At 37.0% G+C, this 22016-nt stretch overlaps 1 protein-coding gene across 16 annotated transcripts in view; it reads left to right on the top strand.

Moving 5' to 3' along the window:
* The window catches only part of FOCAD (focadhesin), a 319540-nt gene that overhangs the window by 277706 nt on the left and 19818 nt on the right, over window positions 1–22016 (top strand). For all 16 annotated transcript variants that reach the window (XM_009244392.4, XM_063714188.1, XM_063714187.1 and 13 more), the window contains 2 exons: window positions 18497–18625; window positions 20417–20532. In XM_009244392.4, coding sequence (XP_009242667.3) covers window positions 18497–18625; window positions 20417–20532 — 245 coding nt within the window. The remainder of the gene's footprint in view (window positions 1–18496; window positions 18626–20416; window positions 20533–22016) is intronic.

Below are 22016 nucleotides of genomic sequence, written 5' to 3'. Positions count from 1 at the left end.
TAAATGACTATAGAATATTTCATCAAATTCATAAGTCATAATAAACTTAATCATTTTCGTATTGGTCATTTTAAAAATTTCAATTTTAGTGAACATCTTTTCTTTTCTTTTTTTTTTTTTTTTTTTTGAGACAGAGTCTTGCTCTGACGCCCAGGCTAGAGTGCAGTGGCGTGATCTCGGCTCACTGCAACCTCTGCCTCCCAGTCTCAAGTGATTGGCCTGCCTCAGCCTCCTGAGTAGCTGGGATTACAGGCAAGTGCCACCAAGCCCAAAGATAGATAGATAGATATCTTTTTTTTTTTTTTTTTTTCTTTTCAGTAGAGATAGGATTTTTCTATGTTGGCCAGGCTGGTCTTGAACTCCTGGCCTCAAGTTATCTGCCCTCCTCTGCCTCCCAAAGTGGATTACAGGTATGCACCACCATACCTGGCCTTTAGTAAACATCATTATGCTCATAGCTCTCTTCTGCTACAGCTTTCCTTCAGATAAATTCTCAGTAATGTAGTGAGCAGGAGTTCAAGGATTTGGTGACTATAGGGATGGCCAGGCCTCATTGCCCTTCAAAAAGCTTTGCCAGTTTTCAGTACCTCAGCCCTGTATGAATTTGCAAAAATATAAAACATAGAGGTTAAAAGCATAGGAGTCAGGCTGCCTGGGTTCATATCCCACTTCCACTACTTACTGGCTGTATAACTTCAGGCAAGCTGTGTCTGTAAGCTTTGACTGCTTCTGTAAAATGGAGAAAATAATTGACTGTTTTTTATAGAGTTTTGTAAGGATTATGAGTCACTTTATGTAACATTACTTATAAAACAATATAAAGAATAAATTCCTTCTTTTATAATGTCATTTTAAAAAGCAGCCCAAAAAAACAAATGATAACAATAAAAACCAGTCAGGTATAAAATGATACCTTAAGACTACTCTCATTTGCATATAATTGCCAGAAGGTCTGAACATCTGTACATTTATTTACTGTTTAAGAGGTTGGTTTTTTTTTTAAGTAAATTTGAAATTTTAAAAAAATGTATTTTTTAATTGACGAATAATTATACATGTTCATGGAGTACATAGAGATGTTTTGATGACATGTACAGTGATCAGATCAGAGTAATTAGTGTATCTCTAATCTCAAACATTTATCATTTCTTTGTGTTGGGAACATTCAATTCCTCCTCCTAGCTACTTGAAACTATGTATTATTGATAACTATACTCACCCTACAGTAGTACAGAACGCTAGAACTTATACCTCCCATGTAATTGTGCTTTTGTATCCTTTAACAAGTCTCTCCCTATCTCTTTCTTCCCCCTGCTCTTTCCCAGCCTCTAAGTATTCTCTCTTCTACTTTTTACTTCTATGAGATCAACTTTCTTTTTGCTTCCACATATGAGTGAGAACATGTGCTATTTAACTTTCTGTTCCTGGCTTATTTCACTTAACATAACGTCTTGCATTTCTATCCATGCTGCCATGACCAGCAGGATTTCATTCTTTTTGATGGCTTAATAGTATTCCATTGTGGATATATACCAAATTTTAAAAATCCATTCATCTATTGTTGGACACCTAGATTTATTCCATGTCATGGCTATTGTGAATAGTGCTAAAATAAACATGGGGTACAGATGTCTCTGATATAATGATTTCCTTTCCTTTGAATACCTGCCCAGTAAGAGGATTATTAGATCATATTGTAGTTCTATTTTTAGTTTTCTGAGGAACCTCCCTACTGTTATTTATAGTGGGTGTACTAGTTTACATTCCCACCAACGGTGAATGAGTTCCCTTTTCTTCACATCCTCAACAGCATTTGCTGTTTTTTGTTTCTTTTTTTGTTTTTAATGATAGCCATCCTGACTGGGGAGAGATGATATCTCATTGTGGTTTTGATTTGCATTTTGCTGATGATTAGTGATGCTGAGCAATTTTTCATATATTTATTGGCCATTTGTATGTCTTTTGAGAAATATCTGTTAATTTCCCTATTTTAAAATCAGATTGTTTATTTTTTGCTGTTGAGATGTTTGAGTTCCTTGCATATTCTGGATATTAGGCCCTTGTCAGATGAATAATATGCAAATATTTTCTCCATTCCACAGGTTGTATTTTCATGTTGTTATTTCCTTTGCTATGCAGAAGCTTTTTAGTTTGATATAATCCCACTTATTTTTGCTTTCATTTTCTATGCTTTTGAGGTCTTATTCATAAAATCTTTCCCTAGGCCTGTGTCCTGAAGCCTTTCTCCTATGTTTTATTCTTGCAGTTTTATCATTTTGTGTCTTACATTTATGTCTTTGATGCACTTTGAATTGATTTTTGTAGGGCGAGAGATTGGGAATCTAGTTTAATTTTTCTGTCTATGGATATCCAGTTTTCCTAGCATCATATGTTGAAGAGACTGTCCTTTCCCCACTGAGCGTTCTTGACATTTTTGTAAAAAATCAGTTTGCTATAGATATATAATTTCTGAGTTCTCTATTCTGAATTTATTTTTAAATTTGTATTTTTTTACCCTTTTATTTTGAAACAATCTCAAACATAAAAAAGTTGTAAAATGCATAGAAAAGTTGCAAAAATTGTCTTCCTTTTTTAACAGTAAGAAAAACTCCACATTCCTTTCAACCAGAGGCACTCTTCAAGTTTCATCAACAATCCCAATGATGTTTTTAATAGAAAAACAATCTCATCTAGAATGTTGCTCTGCACTTATTTATTGTGTCTCTTTGGTCTCCTTCAACCTGAACACTTTTTCAGTTTTTTCTGTGACTTCTTGACTTTAACGAGTTTTAATTAGAAGCCAGTTAGTTTATACAATGCTCTTTAATTTGGGTTTGCCTGATATTTCTCATATTAGAGTTAGGTGGGGTCACTTTTGGTAGAGTATGACAGACGTGGAGCTGTGTGCTTCTCACCGCATCCCATCCGTGGCACATGACGTCTCAGCTCACTCGGCTGGGGTGGTGAGCTTTGCTCACTTGGATAAGATGTTGTCTTCTAGGTTTCTCCACTATGAACTTATTCTTTTACCCTTATTTCAATAATCTTTCATGTGGAGATGTTTTGAGACTTCACAAATATTCTGTTTTCATCCTATTTTCACCTATTACTTTTCGCGTTCACTAAGACTTCTTGCCCGAATTATTACTGTGATGGTTGCCAAAAGGTGATTTTTAAAAATTCATGAATCCATCTATGTTTTTTTTATTATTATACTTTAAGTTCTAGGGTACATGTGCACAATGTGCAGGTTTGTTACATATGTATACATGTGCCATGTTGGTGTGCTGCACCCATTAACTCGTCATTTACATTGGATATGTCTCCTAATGCTTTCCCTCCCGCCTCCCCCAACCCCACAACAGGCCTCAGTGTTTGATGTTCCCCTTCCTGTGTCCAGTGTGTCCAAGTGTTCTCATTGTTCAGTTCCCACCTATGAGTGAGAACATGCGGTGTTTGGTTTTTTGTTCTTGTGATAGTTTGCTGAGAATGATCGTTTCCAGCTTCATCCATGTCCCTACAAAGGACATGAACTCATCCTTTTTTATGGCTGCATAGTATTCCATGGTGTATTTGTGCCACATTTTCTTAATCCAGTCTATCATTGATGGACATTTGGGTTGGTTCCAAGTCTTTGCTATTGTGAATAGTGCCACAGTAAACATACGTGTGCACAGAATGGGAGAAAATTTTTGCGATCTACCCATCTATGTTTTTTATTAGGCATTCTGCTGTAAGAAATGGCTCCTCTCCTCTCCTCTCCTTTCCTCTCCTCTCCTCTCCTCTCCTCTCCTCTCCTCTCCTCTCCTCTCCTCTCCTCTCCTCTCCTCTCCTCTCCTCTCCTCTCCTCTCCTCTCTTCTCCTCCCCTCCCCTCCCCTCCTCTTCTCTCTCTCTCCCTCTCTCTCTCTGTATTAGTGTAGACTCCTAAATTCCTATTTTATTTAATTATTCAGTTATCTATTATTTTGATCTTCAACTTGTCCAATAAATTGAACAAAATATTAAATTTGACCAATAAGAACCTCTACAAGTTGGCTTTTGTGTCCTTTTGACATGACCGCCTCATTCTTTGACTGCTTCCTTTGTGGCACAAGAAGATGTCCTAGGTTTATTTTGTACTATCCCCAGCCCTGTAATAGATATTCCAGGTTTCTTTTAGTGGAGCATGGTATTTAGAAGCTAACATCTGTGTGCAAAGCATCTCATTGCTGCTGGGGTAATCTTTGTCTCTAGGCCCTTTCAGTGGACAGAGCTAGGAAACATATGTTCTTGTTCTCTCTCATCTATTTTCATTTCTGTATTTAGCTATATATGTAATGAAAAGGGTTCAATCTGTCTTTCTTTTTGTATTTGTAACTCCCTTCTCTGACAGTAAGAAACTTGACTCTCATTTTCCTCAATATATTTACTCATTTGCCCAATCCTCCTGGATGTAATCTCCTGTCCCTGCCGGACCACTGTCCTAAACTGCCTTCCTCACTCAGGTCTCCACTGGCTGCCACCCTACTTTGTGGCCTTCCTGTTTAAGAGGCCTTGGGATATTTTTGCTTTTAATAACAAAATGTTATTGAAATATTCGGTCTTAAGATAGAAAACCTATCAACCTTTAGTGTCTGTCTGATGTATCAGAATCATCAATTGATTTTAAAAACTGTCTTGATTGTAGTTTCTTTCAGGGGGCTAGGCATCTCCTAGTTCCCACTAATAGGCAATGCTGTAATTCTCTCTGCCTGTGTTTTCTATGGACTTAGTGTAGAAAAAATTGTACTCATCCTTTTCATCTTGATTTAAATATTCTTTCCTTGGTGGCGGAAGATAGGGGCTTCCGTGATGTTCCCAGATTAAGACAGATTACTTATGTGATACTTTCCTATATATTTTCATGGTGCTTAATATATATGTGTCATCATTTTCATAATTATTTATACTTCTTTGTTTAAACTCTGTCTTTTCCACTAGGTGTGATTTCCTCAATGGACAGGAAGAATAGCTGTGTTTTATCGTAAATACTTAGAACAGATTGGCATGTAATAGTTTTCTAATATTTGTTTATCTATAACTTTAAACGTATACACATATATATTTTATATATATATATAAATATACACACACATACATACATACACTAGATAATTCTAAGCTAAGTTACCTGTAAGCAGCATTTAGCTGGAGAAAGTAAAGATATGTCCAAACCACAAAAGCAATATGCTAGTGATGGAAAATATACAGACTCAGGCTGTTAGTCTACTTGTTGCCAGACTTTTACTCTAAGGGTTACACATGTGAATTGTGGCATTGAGATCTGATCTTCTGTGTAGCCAAAGTATGTGCAATAATGAGTCCTGTTGTAATGCATTATTTTCGGGTATACCATTTTTATCAGAGTTCTTTGAGGCTGGGAACTGGATGAGAGATTTAAAGTAACTTTGTTTCCAGGTTTTACAACATCTGGATCTTTTTAACAAGTACTGTTAGGCCTTCTCAGTTCCAAATCCATTGTCCGTAAAGCATTTCATTATTTCTTTTTATCTAAAAAACTTGTTTGAAAGACAAAGCATTGTAATAAAGGAACTGATCATTCCTGTTGTTTAGATGTGGATTCTTTTATCCAGTGCTAAAGATCTCTGGGGAAGGAACTAGTTCACTGTGTTCTCCCTTGGCTTTGGGACTCCCTCTCTTTCTATACCTCCTCCAAAATGCATGAAACTGCCAAATATTTTCTCCATTTCCAACAGCTACTATAGTTCCTCTCATTCCAGTTAGTGTCCGAATCAGTTCCCTACAAATAGTGGAAAATTTTTTGTGAGTCTAGTTATACTACTCAATACTGATTCTTTGCCCTTTTAAATGTGGAAGATTTATTTCATTACTGGACTGATGTGATTTTTCAACCCTATTCTCCATTTTACAAATTTTCTTTGTTGCTGACACTTGCATGTATATTAGGTCAATTCTAGCAAATATAGAAGCAACGTGTAAAGTGCAGTTATTGGTGAAAGTTGTCCTGTCAAAGGAGAGCTCATTATCTTAAGAATAAAACATCTGGAAAATGGTCATATTTCACATGGGGTCCTGGTATTAGAAGGCAGGTTGGACGCCTTGCCTGTTTCCCTAGATCCTCTGGAAACTCCAAAGTCTTTGTAGTGGATTCTCTCAAAGTGCCTGGAAAAAAATTTTTATGTAATTTTGAAAATACTCAATCTCTGAGAGTTTTCTAAGTAGAAATCTATTTATGAATTAATGATTTCCAGTACAGAATTGGATGCATTGTTCTTAAATGGAGAGATGTAATTCTTGCATAGGTATTTACTATAATGTCTGCCAGTTTATCAAACTATTTCTATGAATCATGTGCTAAGAAAACCCCAAAAAGCAACTTAATTTTTGTGTTTTCTTTTTTGTGATATCAAAGACTGTAATCTGCAGCCAGTGTTGTGTAGAGATACTTAGTGCATATGTGTAATCAGCATGGAGTTATGTGAATAGACAACCAGTTAATTCCTATCACAGCATTTTTTTATCACATAAGTTATTACACCTGATTTTGCCTTGCTTGTTTCTTCTCACATTAGAATATAAGCTCCACGAGCACAGGGACCTATTCTGTCTTGTTCAACACTGTCTCCGCTGCTAGAGTCAGTACCTGATACCTAATAGATACTCAGTAAATAGTTGAATGAATGAATGTGTTTATAAATGTATTTACTTTATTTGTCAGAATTTTTTTTTTCCTTATAATAGCAGTGGTTGGCCAGATGTGGTGTCTCATGCCTGTAATCCCAGCACTTTGGGAAGCTGAGGCAGGCAGATCGCTTAAGGTCAGGAGTTCGAGAACAGCCTGGCCAACATGGTGAAACCCCGTCTATACAGAAAATACAAAAAATTAGCCAGGTATGGTGGTGCGCACCTGTAGTCCCAGCTACTCAGGAGGCTGAGGCAGGAGAATCGCTTGAGCCTGGGTGGCGGAGTGAGCCAAGTTAGTGCTGCTGCACTTACTTGCAGTGAACCAAGATAGTGCTACTGCACTTCGGCCTGGGCGACAGAGTAAGACTCTGTCTCAAAAAAGAAAAAATAATAATAATAGCAATGATTAACTCTAATAATATTTCTTGAACTCCCAATATTACATCTCAAGATGGAAGAAAACTAAAACACCAATTACTGGTAGCATAGCACAGAAGAGTGGCAGGTGTGTTGAGCATCAACATTTTTTTTTTTTTTTTTTTGAGATGGAGTCTTGCTCTGTTGCCAGGCTGGAGGGCAGTGGCGTGATCTTGGCTCACTGCAACCTCTTCCTCCCGGGTTCAAGCGATTCTCCTGCCTCAGCCTCCCAAGTAGCTGGGACTACAGGCGCATGCCACCACGCCCAGCTAATTTTGGTATTTTTAGTAGAGACAGGCTTTCACCATGTTGGCCAGGATGGTCTTGATCTCTTGACCTCATGATCCATCCTCCTCGGCCTCCCAAAATGCTGGGATTACAGGCGTGAGCCAGAGCATCAACATTTTTAAAAAGTGAAAGAGTGTTTGTTGGAGGGGAGAGAAGCATCACTGGAAGGCACACTACTATACCTGTTGACAGGAGGGAGCAGGTTAGTGGGTTGCTAGCCTAGGGAAATGTGCTGATTTTTGAGAAGGTGCTGATAGGAAATAAGTCTAAAATATGGGAGAAAGGCCTAGATTAGAAGTATGGATTTATATTCATCAACATATAAGTAATATTTGAAACTGTGAAAGTGGATGAACTTACACAGAGGAAGAACACCGAAGCTTAAGGAAGCAGTTATTTCAGGAATGAGGGCATGGTACTCTTTTATATGGAAAAGTATGGAAAGAAAGACTGAGAAAATCCCCTTGAATTTGGCATTTAGATGGCCATTAGAAATCTTAGCCAGGGTAGTTTTGGTGGAGTGGCAGGGCCAATGTCTATGTAGCAGTTGTGTTAGGGTACTTTTTATTCCAGAAAGCAATGACTCTGACTTCAACTGACTCACAAATACTTGTTGCAAGGATTCTTAGGTTTCACAGAAATCCGAGGACAGAAACTTTATTTTTGGGAGTATCAAGAACAGAAAGATATCAGGCGCCAAGACTGTATCTCTTTTTCTCTTTTTCAGGGGCTGCGTGGTATCAGTTTCTCTTGTGGTTTCTATTTTTCTTCTAAAGACTCATCCATCCCTTTCTAAGCTTCTTATGCTTTTTTCGGTGATAAAATATATACAACATGCCATTTTAACCATTTGAAAGTTTTCTGTGGCATTCAGTGCATTTACAATGTTGTGGTGCCATCACGACTATTTCCAGAATGTTTTCATTACCCCAAAAGGAAACATTAAGCCCAATGAACAGTTGTTCCCCATTTCCCATTTCTCCAAGACCCCAGCAACCAATAATTTGCTTTCTGTCTCTATGTGTTTTCCTTTCATTTAAATGTCATTTAAATGGAACCATACAATATGTGGCCTTTGTGATTGGCTTCTTTCACTTGGTATAATGTTTTCAAGGTTCATTCGCGTTGTAGCAAGTATCAGTACTTCATTCATTTTTATAGCTGAATAAAAATCCATTGCACGGGTATGCCAGATTTTATTTATGCATCAGTTTATGGACGTTTGGGTTGTTTCTACCTTTTGGCTATTGCAAGTGATGCTGTTATGAATATTTGTGTACAAGTTTTGGGTTGAACACCTTTTTTCAATTCTCTTGGTGTATATATATATCTAGAAGGGGAATTGCTGGGTTGTATGGTAATTCTGCTTAACTTTTTGAGGAACTACCAAACTGTTTTTCCACAGTGGCTGCACTGTTTTACATTCTTGCAAGCAATATAGGAGGGTTCCAATTTCTACACGTTCTTGCCAACACTTATTTTCCATTATTATTATTGTTGCCGACTAATTGGCTGTGAAGTGGTATCTCATGTAATTTGGGTTTGCATTTCCCTAATGACTAATAATGTTAAGTATCGTTTCATGTACTTATTAGCCATTTATATATCTTCTTGGAGAATTATCTGTTCAAGTCCTTTGCCTATTTAAAAAAAAATAAATTGCCTATTGTTGAGTTGTAAGAGTTCTTTGTATATTCTGGAAAATAGACCCTTATTTATAATTTGCAAACTGTGCCATTCTATAGATTGTCTTTCATTTACTCGATAATACCCTTTAATGAACAAAGTTTTTAACTTCGACAGAGTCCAATTTATCTGCTTTTCTTTTGTTGCTCAGGTTTTTAGTGCCATATCTGTGAATCCATTGCCAAATCCAAGGTCAAAGATTTACCCCTGTGTTTTCTTCTAGGAGTTTGATTGGTTTAGTTCTTATATTTAAGCTGTTAACCCATTTTGCATTAATTTTTGTATTTAGTGTTAGGTAGGGACCTAGCTTCATTCTTTTGCATGTGAGTATCTAGTTGTCTCAGCACCATTTATTGAAGAAATCGTTCTTTCCCCCATTGAAGGATCTTGGCACCCTTGTCAAAAATCAATTGGGTATAAATATATACGTAATTTCTACTCTCAAGAGTCCAGAAATAAACCTATACACTAGTCTATATACCTGTCTTTACATGTACTAATACCACACTGTTTTGATTACTATAGCTGTATAATAAGATTAGTGTGCATGAGTTCTGTACATTTTTCTTTTTTCAAGATTTTTTTTTTTTAGGTATTTGGGGCCCCTTGCAATTCCACATGAATTTGAGGATTGACTTTTTCATTTCAGTGGAGAGGACTCTTGGAATTTTGATAGGGATTGCATTGAATCTATGGATCACTTTGGGTAGTATTATAATCTTAGAATATTCAGTATTCGAATCTGTGAACACAAGATGTCTTTTTATTTATTTAGGGCTGCTTTAATCTCTTTAGTATGTTCTATATTTTTCGGTGTATAAGTCTTTACCCTTGGTGAAATTTATTCCCAGATATTTCATTCTTTTGAGTGCTATTGCAAGTGGAATTGTTTCTTAATTTCTTTTTCAGATTATTCACTGCCAGAATATAAAAACACAACTAATTTTTGTGTGTTGGTCTTATATCCTGCAACTTTATTGAGTTCCTTTATTACCTCTATTAGTTTTTAAAAAGATTCTTTGGGATTTTCTCTATATAGGATCATATCATTTGCAAATATAGTTTTATGTCTTCCTTTCCAATCTGAATGCCTTTTCTTTTTCTTGTCTAATTGCTCCGGTTAGAACATCCAGTACAAAGTGGTGAAACTGGGAATCCTGTCTTGTTCTTGATTGTAGAGAAAAAGCTTTCAGTTTTTCACCATTGAGTATGATTTAACTGTGAGTTTTTCACAATTTTTCTTTATCATGTTAAGATAGTATTATGAGTGTTTTTTATCGGAAAAGGGTGTTTGTCAATGATTTTTCTGTGTCAATTGAAATAGTCCTGTGGGCTTTTTTCCTTTGTATTATTAATGTTATATATTACCCTGATTGATTTTCTTATGTTGAACAACCTTTGCATTCCTGGGATAAATCATGTTTGATCATAGTATATAATCTTTTTAATATGCTGTTGGATTCTGTTTGCTAGTGTTGAGAATTTTTGCATCTATATTCATAATATGTATCAGTCTCTGGTTTTCCTTTTTTATGATGTCTATGATATCAGGATAATGCTGATCTCTTAGAATAAGTTAGGAAATACTCCCTTCTCCTATTTTTTGAAAGAAATTGAGAAAGATTGGTGTTAATTCTTTAAGTGTCTGGGAGAATTCACCCCAATGAAGCCTTCTGGTCTTGAACTTTTCTTTGTTGGGAAATATTTGATTGCTGATACAATCTCTTTACTTGTTATAGGTCTGTTAAACTTTCTATGCATTCCTGACTCAGTTTTGATAATTTGTGTGCTTCTAGGAATTTTTCAATTTAATCTAGATTATCTAATCTGTTGGCATACATTTTTTCATAGAATTCTCTTGTAATCCTTTTTATTTCTGCAAGGTCCATACAAATGTTTCCATATTCATTTCTGATTTTATTTGCATGTTCTCTATGTTTTTTTCTTAGTCTAGCTAACAGTTGGCCAATTTTGTTTATCTTTTCTAAGTTCCAATTTTTGGTTCTGTTGTTTATATTGTTTTCCTCTTCTTTTTCTTCTTCTTTTTTTTTTTTTTTGAGAGAGTTGGAGTATTGCTTTGTCGCCCAGGCTGGAGTACAGTGGCGTGATCTCAGCTCACTGCAATCTCCGCCTCCTGGGTTCAAGTGATTCTCCTACCTCAGCCCCCTGAGTAGCTGGGATTACAGGCGTCTGCCACCATGCCCAGCTAATTTTTGTATTTTTAGTAGAGACAGGGTTTGACCATGCTGTCCAGGCTGGTCTCGAACTCCTGACGTCAGGTGATCTGCCCACCTCGGCCTCCCAAAGTGTTGGGATTACAGGCGTAAGCCACCTCACCCGGCCTGTTTTCTTATTCTATACTTAATTATCTCCACTCTAAACTTTATTATTTCCTTCCTCTACCTTTGGGTATATTTGCTCTTCTTTTTCAAGTTCTTTGAGGCATAAAGTTAGGGATATTGATTAGAATTATTTCTACTTTTTAAAATGCCTTTTTAAACCCAGCATTTATTGCTATAGATGTCCCCCAGTACACTGTATTTGTGCGATTCCATAAATTTTGGTATTTTTATTTTTATGTTCATTTGTCTCAAAGTATTTTATAATTTCCCTGTGATTTCTTCTTTAATCCATTGGTCATTTAAGAATATCTTTCTTACTTTCCATTTATTAGTGAGTTTTCCAGTTTTTTGGAAATCTGTTCTTGATTTCTATTCCATTGTGTTTATGAAAATACTTGGTATGGTTCTGGTCTTTTAAAATTTATTGAGACTTGTTTTGTGGTCTGACATGTGGTAAGTCTTAGACAATGTTCCATGTGCTCTTGAAATGAATGTGTATTCTGATGGTGTTGAGTGGAACTGTTCTAGCTGTGCCAGCTAGGTCTCTCTGGTTTACACTGTTGATTAATAAGGATCCTTTATATCCTCATTAATCATATGTCTAGATATTCTATCTAGTATTGAAAGTAGAGTATTGAAGCCTCCAACGGTTACTGTAGAGCTGTTTCTCCTTTCAATTCTGTCAGTGTTTATGTATTTGGGGGCTCTACTGTTTGATTTGTATGTGTTTATAATTGTTAAATTTCTTGATTAATCTAATTTGAATTGATTCCAACTGAGCATCAACAACATATAAAAATTCTGCTCCTATAAAGTTCTATTTCTCCCTTTTATGTTGTTATTGTCCCAAATTACATGTGTATACATTATGTGTCCATTAATGTAGATTTATAATCATTGTTTTATGCATTTGCCTTTTAAGTTACATAGTAAGTGAAAAGGGGAGTTATAAAACAAAAATATAATAGTAATGGCTTTTATATTTACCTATGTAATTACCTTTACCAGAATTCTTTATTTCTTTGTATAGCTTCAAATTATTATCTAGATTATTATTTAGTGTCTTTTTATTTTAGCCTTAAGGACTCCAGTTAACATTTCTCGTAGGGCATGTCTATGGGTAACAAACTCCCTCAACTTTGTTTTTCTGTATATGTCTTAATTTCTCCCTAATACTTGAATTATAGTTTTGTTGGATACAGCATTTTTCGATGACAGTTTTTTTTTTCTTTCAATAAAAAGTGTTATCATGTTCCTTACTGGACTCCATGGTTTCTGATGAGAAATGAGCTGTTAATCTTATTGGGAATCTCTTGTATGTGATGAATCACTTCTCTTTGCTGCTTTCAAGATTTTCAGTCTTTGTCTTTTAAAAATTTGGCTACAGTACGTCTTAGTGTGGATCTCTTTGCCTTTATCTTTCTTAGATTTGGTTGAGCTTCTTGAATGTATGGATTTGTGTCTTTTTTATTAAATTGGAGAAGTTTTCGGCCATTTTTCAAATATTCATTCTGCCCCTTTCTCTCCTATCCTTCTGGGATTCCTGTTATGCCTACGTTGGTGTGCTTGATGTATCCTTAGGCTCATACTTTTCATCTTTCTTTCTTCTCTGTAGACTAAGTGATTTCAGTTGACATATCTTTATGTGAGCTGATTTCTTTTGCCTGCTCAAGTCTGCTATTTAATCCCTCTAGTGAGTTTTTCATTGCAGTTACTGTACTTTTTAGAGTACAGAACTCTATAATTTGTTTGGTTCTTTTAAAAAAGAACTCTTTTTGATATTCTCTTTTTTCTTTTCTTGTATTGTTCTCCTGGTTTCTTTTAGTTCTTTGTCCATAATTTTCTTTAGCTGAATATATTTAAGAGAGTTACTTTCAAGTCTTTGTCTAGTAAGTCCAATGTCTTTGCCTCCTCTGGGACATTTTCTGTTAATTTCTTCTGTGAAATGACAAAGCTTCCTTGTTTCATTTTATGCTCCATATTTTTTTGAAAACTAGACTTTTTTGAATGTTAAAATTCAGTTTTATTCCAAGAATAAAACAAAATATTGTAAAATATATAACATAAAATTTAACTTTTAAATATACTGTTTTATGACATTAAGCATTAATGTGACATTAAACATTAATTAAGCAATAATCACCACCATCCAGCTTCAGAACTTTGAAAACTGAACATTTTGGATATTGTAACAGGGTAACTTCAAGTATCAGAGTCTTTCTTTTCCTTATTGTTTGTTTTCGTTTCTTGCTGTGGGCTATGTTCAGTGACTTCTCAAAATTGTAAAGCCTGTCTGTATTCTTTCTCTCTGAAGGCTCTATTCTTTTAGCCAGTGATTGGCTAGTGTCTGATGGAGATTTCCTTGAACACCAGAAGTCAAAAAAAGGAAAACAAAAAAGACTCTGCCTTTTCTCCATAATGTGATTATTACACATTGCATGCCTATATCAAAATATCTCATGTGCCCCATGCCCCATAAATATATACATCTACTGTGTACCCACAAAATCAAAAATTAAAATTACTCTGCCACCACTTCTGCTTCTACTTTTTTTTATCTCTACCAATTATGCTGCTATTTCTGAATATGCATCTTCTTTTTTAAAAAATTGTAGTGATAAGTACATAACATAAAATTTACTCTCATAACCATTTTTTTAAAATTTTTTTGGTGGGGAGACAGAGTTTTGCTCTTGTTGCTCAAGCTGGAGTACAATGGTGCAATCTTGGCTCACCATAACCTTCACCTCCCGGGTTCAAGCAATTCTCCTGCCCCAGCCTCCTGAGTAGCAGAGATTACAGGCATGCACCACCATGCCCGGCTAATTTTTTGTATTTTTAGTAGAGATGAGATGGAATTTCTCCATTCAATAGTGTTAATGTGAATGTATATTCATATTGTTATGAAACAGTTCTCCAGAACTTTTCAGAACTTAGAAAACTGAAACTCTAGCCATTAAACAATAACTCCCTTTCCCCCACCCCTCTCCCTAGCCCCTGGTAACCACCATTCTATTTTATTTTTCTGTGAATTTGACTACTTTAGATACTTCACATAAATGGAATCATACTTTTTTTGTGTGTGAATGGCTAATTTAATTTAATGGCCTTAAGTTTCATCCATGCTATAGCATCTAGCATGATTTTCTTTTTTTATAAGACTGAATAATGTTCCATGTTATGTATATACTGCATTTTGTTTATTCATTCTTTCATCAGTGGACATTTGGGTTGCTTTTACCAATTGGCTATTGTGAATAACGCTGCTGTGAACATGGGTTTGCAAGATCTCTTCATGATCTTGCTTTCAATTTCTTTGGGATATATACCTAAAAGTGAGGTTGCTGGATTATATGGTAGTTGTAGTTATAATTTTATATTTGTATAAAATAATGTGTAATTTTTTAAGGAACTGCCATACTGTTTTATATAGTGGTCACATCATTTTATAGTCCTACCAAGTGTACATAAGGGTTCCAATATCTCCATATCCTTGGCAACACTTTTTATTTTCTGGTGTTTTTGTTGCTGTTGTTTTTATAGCAACAAATAGGTTCTAATAGGTATAGGCTGATATCTCATTGTGGTTTTGATTTGGTTTGGTTTTTTTCCTTCTGATTAGTGATATTGGTCATTTTCATATGCTTGTTGGACATTTGTATATCATCTTTGGGAAAATGTCTAAGTTCTTTGCCCATTTTTATATGCTCCTCTTTTTTTCTATGTTACTCCTTTTTTAGCTGCTCTTTTTTCCTTTTGTTGATTCTCCCTCTGCCCTCTCTTTTTCAGTTTCTGGTTGTTCTGCTTTTCCTGCTAATTCTGCATGTGCTTCTCTTTTCTCCTATGCTTCTTTCTGCTGTTTTTCATTTTTCTTTCTCTGCCTGCTTTTTCAGTATCTATTCATTTTGCTTCTGTTTCTCTTTTTCAACTTCTGTTAATTATGTTACTTTTTCTGCTGATTCCACATAGCTTCTCCTTTTTGCAGCTATTTTCCTTCTGTTGTCTCTGCCCTATTTCTTCTTCCACCTTTTCAGTGTGCTGATTTTACCTCTGCTTCTCCTTGTTCCTGTGCTTCTCCTTTCTGCAGCTATTTTACCTTCTGCTGACTTTGCCCTGTTCTGGTTCCCTCTTCTTTCAGCATCTGCTGATGTGGCCTCTGCTTCTCCTTGTTCCTGTGCTTCTCCTTTCTGTAAATATTTTACCTTCTGCTGACTTTGCCTGGTTCTGGTTCCCTCTTCTTTCAGCATCTGCTGATGTGGCCTCTGCTTCTCCTTGTTCCTGTACTTCTCCTTTCTGCAGCTATTTTACCTTCTGCTGACTTTGCCCTGTTCTGCTTCCTTCTTCTTTCAGCATCTGCTGATGTAGCCTCTGCTTCTCCTTGTTCCTGTGCTTCTCCTTTCTGCAGCTATTTTACCTTCTGCTGACTTTGCCCTGTTCTGCTTCCCTCTTCTTTCAGCATCTGCTGATGTGGCCTCTGCTTCTCCTTGTTCCTGTGCTTCTCCTTTCTGCAACTATTTTACCTTCTGCTGACTTTGCCCTGTTCTGCTTCCCTCTTCTTTCAGCATCTGCTGATGTGGGCTCTGCTTCTCCTTTTTCCCATGTTTCTCCTTTCTGCAGCTTTTTTTTTCTTCTGCTCATTCTTGCTTCCCCACTTTTAGCATCTGCTAATTTGGTCTCTGCTTCTCCTTTTTCCTGTGCTTCTCATTTGTGCTGCTGTTTTCCCTTTTGCTAACTCTGCCCTGCTTCCCCCTTCTTTCAGCATCTGTTGATGTGGCCCCTGCTTCTCCTTTTTCCTATGTTTCTCCTTTCTGTAGCTATTTTTCCTCCTGCTGACCCTACCCTGCTTTTGCTTCCACCTTTTAGCATCTGCTAATTTGGGCTCTGCTTCTCCTTTTTCCTATGCTTCTCATTCCTGCTGCTGTTTTCACTTTTGCTGTCTCTGCCCTACTTCCCCCTTCTTTCAGCATCTGTTCATGGCCTCTGCTTCTCCTTTTTCCTATGTTTCTCCTTTCTGCAGCTGTTTTTTTTCTGCTGACTCTTGCTTCCCCATTTTAGCATCTGCTAATTTGGCCTCTGCTTCTCCTTTTTCCTATGTTTCTCCTTTTTGCAGCTGTTTTTTTTCTGCTGACTCTTGCTTCCCCATTTTAGCATCTGCTAATTTGGCCTCCGCTTCTCCTTTTTCCTATGTTTCTCCTTTCTGCAGCTGTTTTTTTCCTGCTGACTCTTGCTTCCCCATTTTAGCATCTGCTAATTTGTGCTCTGCTTCTCCTTTTTCCTATGCTTCTCATTTATGCTGCTGTTTTCACTTTTGCTGTCTCTGCCCTACTTCCCCCTTCTTTCAGCATCTGTTCATGGCCTCTGCTTCTCCTTTTTCCTATGTTTCTCCTTTCTGCAGCTGTTTTTTTTCTGCTGACTCTTGCTTCCCCATTTTAGCATCTGCTAATTTGGCCTCTGCTTCTCCTTTTTCCTGTGCTTCTCTTTTCTGCTGCTGTTTTCACTTTTGCTAATTCTGGCTCCACATCTGCATCTCCCATCTTTCAGCATCTACTGATTCTGCTACTTTTTCTGATGATTTTGCCTCCGCTTCTCCTTCTTCCTATGCTTCTCCTTTCTGAAGCTGTTTTTCCTTTTGCTGACTCTACTTCCACTCTGATTCCCCCTTTTTCAGCATCTTCTGATTCAGGTGCTTTTTTGCTGATCCTGCCTCTGCTTTTCCTTTTCCTACCTCTGCTTTTCCTTTTGTTGATTCTGCTTCTCTTTCTGCTGATGCTGATTTCCTTTCTGCTGCCGATGTTGATCCTGCTGCTTTTGCTTCTCCTTGGTCTTCTACATTTTAATGTGTTATACTATTTCTGACCTCCTCGTAGCTTCACATTTACATGGCCCTTAATGGCTATTCTATTCCTGATTGCACCATATGTTTCCACTCACAAATGCTCCACTATCTGTTTTTCAATTTCTAATTACCCTATACACACTCCCTTAAAAAAGGAATATGATATTAAAGTAATGGTACTATGTCATAGGCAGCTGGTTAACTGATGGACTAGATGTTACACAGCCCTTAGATGCTCACTTCTAGAACGGTCACCATGGCACAGGCTGGGAAGCAGAAAAACTAGAGACTCCCAAGGTACAGAATGCAGTCTAGGACTACAGAGACTAGGTAATACATAGTCCATAGAATGGAATGTACCTGAGTGAGCAGTCCTTATTCTCTCTGCTGGAAGTAGATTGAGGTGTAAGTGAGCAATGAGGTACTAATGTAAAAGAAGTTACTTAATTTGGAAAACTAGATAAAAAGACCAGCGTGTGCAGAGGACAGCTAAGTAGCAATGTGGAAAATTTTTATCCAGTCAAAAAGGAAAGACTGTAGACAAGTGAAAGAATGAAATCATGTCATTTATAGCCACCTGGAGAACTCATGTTAAGTGAAACAAACCAGCCACAAAAAGATAAATATCACACATGTGGAAGCTAAAAAAGTTGATCTCATATGCAATGCCAAAGAAAGTTGATCTTATACAGAGGTAGAGAGTATAGAATAGTGGTTACCAGAGGTTAGGAAGAGAAGGAGGATGGGGCAATAATGAGGGATTGGTTAAAGGAAACAAAATGAGGAATAAGTTCAAATACGGGGAATAAGTTCTGGTGTTCTAAAGCACTGTAGGGTGACTATAGTTAACAGTAATTGTTATTTCCAAATAGCTAGATAAGAGGATTTTGAATGTTTCAGCAAAAAGAAATGATAAATATTGGAGATGATGGATATGTTATTTATCCTGGTTTGTTCATTGCACATATGTATGGAAATATCACTCCATACCCCATAAATATATACAGTTATTATATATCATTGAAAAATTTATAAAAAATTTTTAAAAAGAGAAGAACAGAGGGAGCAAGCTTTTCTGGCAAATGGAGTTGGAATTAAGAGCACAGAATTGAAGGGTTGATCACAATTGAAGATGTGATATCAGATCTTTTGATGCTAGAAGGAAGGAAGGAATTGTTGGCATTTTCCACTTCCATGATGGTATGCAGGTGTTTTACTATTATTTTTCCCTTTCTGTTATAGGTCCTGAATCTGTGCCTCCTTCCCTTCTTAAAGTAGTGATGAAACCCATAGCAACTGTTGGAGAAAGCTACCAATATCCTCCTGTGAACTGGGCTGCACTTCTCTCTCCACTTATGAGGCTAAATTTTGGTAAATATCACGTGCTTTTAAGTCTTCAGACTTTGATTTTACTATTTGACCTGAATGGAAAAACAGATTCTGTGTCACAATGTGTAGTGACTGGATAGACTTTTGAGATCTTGAGGTTTGTCATGTTGGATGGAATGGCTGGGTTACTTTCACTCAGTCATTGAGCCCCTGAGGGTGAGGAAGAAGAGGTCTAAAGACACAGGCCAGATACACCTGCCAAAAACAATGCTTGATTGAGGTTTGCGCACTGCTGGGAATGTGGTACAGGTTCCATTAAGCTTGGCCTTGTGGTTATCAAACTACATTTCCAGAGCCATAGGTTTCGAGAAGTACCATGTGGGATGCTGTATTAATTTTCTATTGCTGCTGTAACAAATCACCACAGTGGCTTGAAACAACACAAATTTATTATCTTTACACATCCATAGGCCAGAAGTCCAACATGTTTCTCACCAGACTAAGATCAAGGTATCAGCAAATTAGAATTTCTTTCTAGAGGTTCTAGGGAAGAATTCATTTCCTTTTCTTTTCTAGCCTCTAGAAGCTTCCCACATTCTTTGACTTGTGGCCCCCTTTCTGCATCTTCAAGGCAAGCAATAGAGGGCTAAGGTCTTCTCACACCATCATCTTTCTGGTTCTCTGTAGCCAGGAAAGGTTTTCCACCTTTAAGGACTCATGTGATTAATAGGCTCATTTAAATAATCCAGGATAATCTCTCCATCTCAAAATCCTTAACCTTAATCACATCTGCAAAGTTTCTTTGTCATATAAGGTAGTGTATTCACAGGTTCCAGGGATCAGGATGTGGACATTATTGGGGACCATTATTCTGCTTACCACAGTTATTTTGTGGTGAGAGGCAAACAGAATGCACACCTCAACACCTCCCTTTCATCCACAGCAACCTATTTTATACAGAATAGAGTTATACATGCAAATATAATTTAATGTACTTGTTCCCCACCCTAACTCCAAAAATAAAATAAAATAAGAAGGGGGGATGAAGAGCAATTTAAACAGTGTTGTAAAATTGTGTGTGTTTGTGTATGTGCCTGCTGTGAGTGCTCTATCATTTATAGTAGAGTGCATACTTACATATGATATGTAAAACAACTTTTATACTGTAATTTATGTGCGGTTTCAGAGATAAAGATAATTTTGACTACATACAATTTTTCACTTAAATGCTTTCATATAAACCTAATCTCTATGTAAGATATAATGTCACCATACTGGGTTCCCAGAGATTTCTTTTGAAAAATGTGTTCCTCTGTCCCTCTCCATGTTTCGTGTGCTATATTGAAATGTTTGTGTTTCATTTAAGTCCTTAGAAAAAGGAAGGAAAATAAGGTGCTGATTGGAATCTTATTACTAGAAAGGCTTGATGACTAGAGTATGTGGCTGTATCTTGAAGCCATTCCACACCTTGATGTATTTCTTCATGGTCTGCATATGAGATGGAGAGAAGGGAAAAACAGAGATCAAGAGATTACTAGCTAGAATTTTCTCATATTTTAGATAGTGTTTGAGTGTGTAGTTTCCTCTGAATATCATAAGAGAAATTCCCGTATCTAGTTCAAGCCCCTTGCCAGTTCCAAGGTGGGACTGTGATGCCATTGGACATGTTATTTTGCCTCATAACTAACAAGTCTCTTGAATATCTCTTCTGGTTTACTGAAGTTCTTTTACTTGCAAAAGTCACATGAGCAGATGCTTTGATTTGAGATATTAAAGCCTGAAAATGAGTCAGGAAAGTATATATTCAGATTCTTTTCCTTTCTTGCCTTTCAGGTGAAGAGATCCAGCAACTGTGCCTTGAAATTATGGTGACCCAGGCACAGTCATCCCAGAATGCAGCTGCACTATTGGGCTTGTGGGTGACACCACCACTGATCCACAGTCTGAGTGTATGTAGTAACTAAGGGTGTTGGCCAACAGGAGGATATTGTTCTTTAGGAGGAGATTAACATTCATTTGGATGTGTGTTCTCAAAGTCAAGAGGTGACAGATGAGATCTTCACAAAAATCGAGGGTTTGATAGTAGCTGGCCTGCATATTGGAAAATTATATAGTTCAGAACCCTGCCATAGCCATTACCATTCATGCTTTAGCTACCATTTATTACAAAAAGTGGAAAATGATGATCAGAGATATTAAAGTTCCTTTCTCAGGATCATATAGCTAGAAAGTTGTGGAATTATTTGAACTTATGTTTATTTGATTATATAGTATATGTAATTATTTCAGTACATATTAAGAGAAAGGAAATCCATATGTACCGGACTCATCCATGTATTATCCTTCCCCTTTCCCAGAGGAGCCAGCGATTAAGGTGAGCCGTGATTTGGTTAGGTATCACATCAAGGGGACCAGGGGATGTAGGTGGGAGTGTGTAAGTGGAGAGCATGAAAGATCTCTGCTAGGCTGTTTAGCTTGAGCAAAGCGTTGAGAAAGCAATGACCCAGTCTGGTGTTTTTGATAGAGGGGGCTAGCACCTTTCACGCATAGGCCAAGGGCAGATAGGAAGAATAGGGCAAGAGAGTTTAAAGATGTGAAGTTAGTAAAGATGTATAGTTTTGATTAGGTTTCAAACTAGAACAGAAAAACATATTCCATGATTCTTTAGAGGTTTACCAGTTGATATAAGTTAAATGCTGTCGTCTTTTAATTGTCTCCATAATCTGGCCTATTCTTCTGTCCTAGGAGGCTTTAGTTGTTTGAGAACAGTGCAAAGCCCTCTTATCATTTCCTCAGTCTCTTGGCCTTTGTCCCTATTCAGCCTTGTTTCTGTTTTTTTGTTGTTGTTTTTGAGACAGTTTCTCACTCCATAGCCCAGGCTGGAGTGCAGTGGCACAATCTCGACTCACTGCAACCTCCGCTTCCTGGGTTCAATTGATTTTCGTGCCTCAGCCTCTCAAGTAGCTGGGACTATAGGTGTGCGCCACCATGCCCATCTAATTTTTGTATTTTTAGTAGAGACGGGGTTTCACCAAGTTGGCAAGGCTGGTTTCGAACTCCTGACCTCAAGTGATCTGCCCACCTCAGTCTCCCAAAGTGCTGGGATTACATGTGTGAGCCACCACACTGGGCCTGTTTTTGTTTTTTTAAACCTTTCCTACTCCTCACTGTCTTTAACTGAAAGTGGATGCTATCAAGGTCTGCATCTTTCTGTCAGGTATTAACTTCACTCCACCTGTCTGTTCCAAGTGGCTCCCAGCTGCCTGCCACTTACTGAGCCCTTGCTGTGCACCTGGTACCTGCAAGCACTCAGTGAGTACTTACAGAAATCAGACTTAATTTCTCTACAGCCGGACAGGACAGTTTTAAAAATAGCTTTGTTGACTTATAATCTATATAGCCTAAAATATGGCTGTTTGAAAGTGTAAAATGT

This window comes from Pongo abelii, chromosome 13, assembly GCF_028885655.2.
Source record: "Pongo abelii isolate AG06213 chromosome 13, NHGRI_mPonAbe1-v2.0_pri, whole genome shotgun sequence".
Lineage (NCBI taxonomy): Eukaryota > Metazoa > Chordata > Mammalia > Primates > Hominidae > Pongo > Pongo abelii.
Note: the sequence above shows the minus strand (reverse complement) of the source record. Positions and strands in the feature narration are given on the sequence as shown.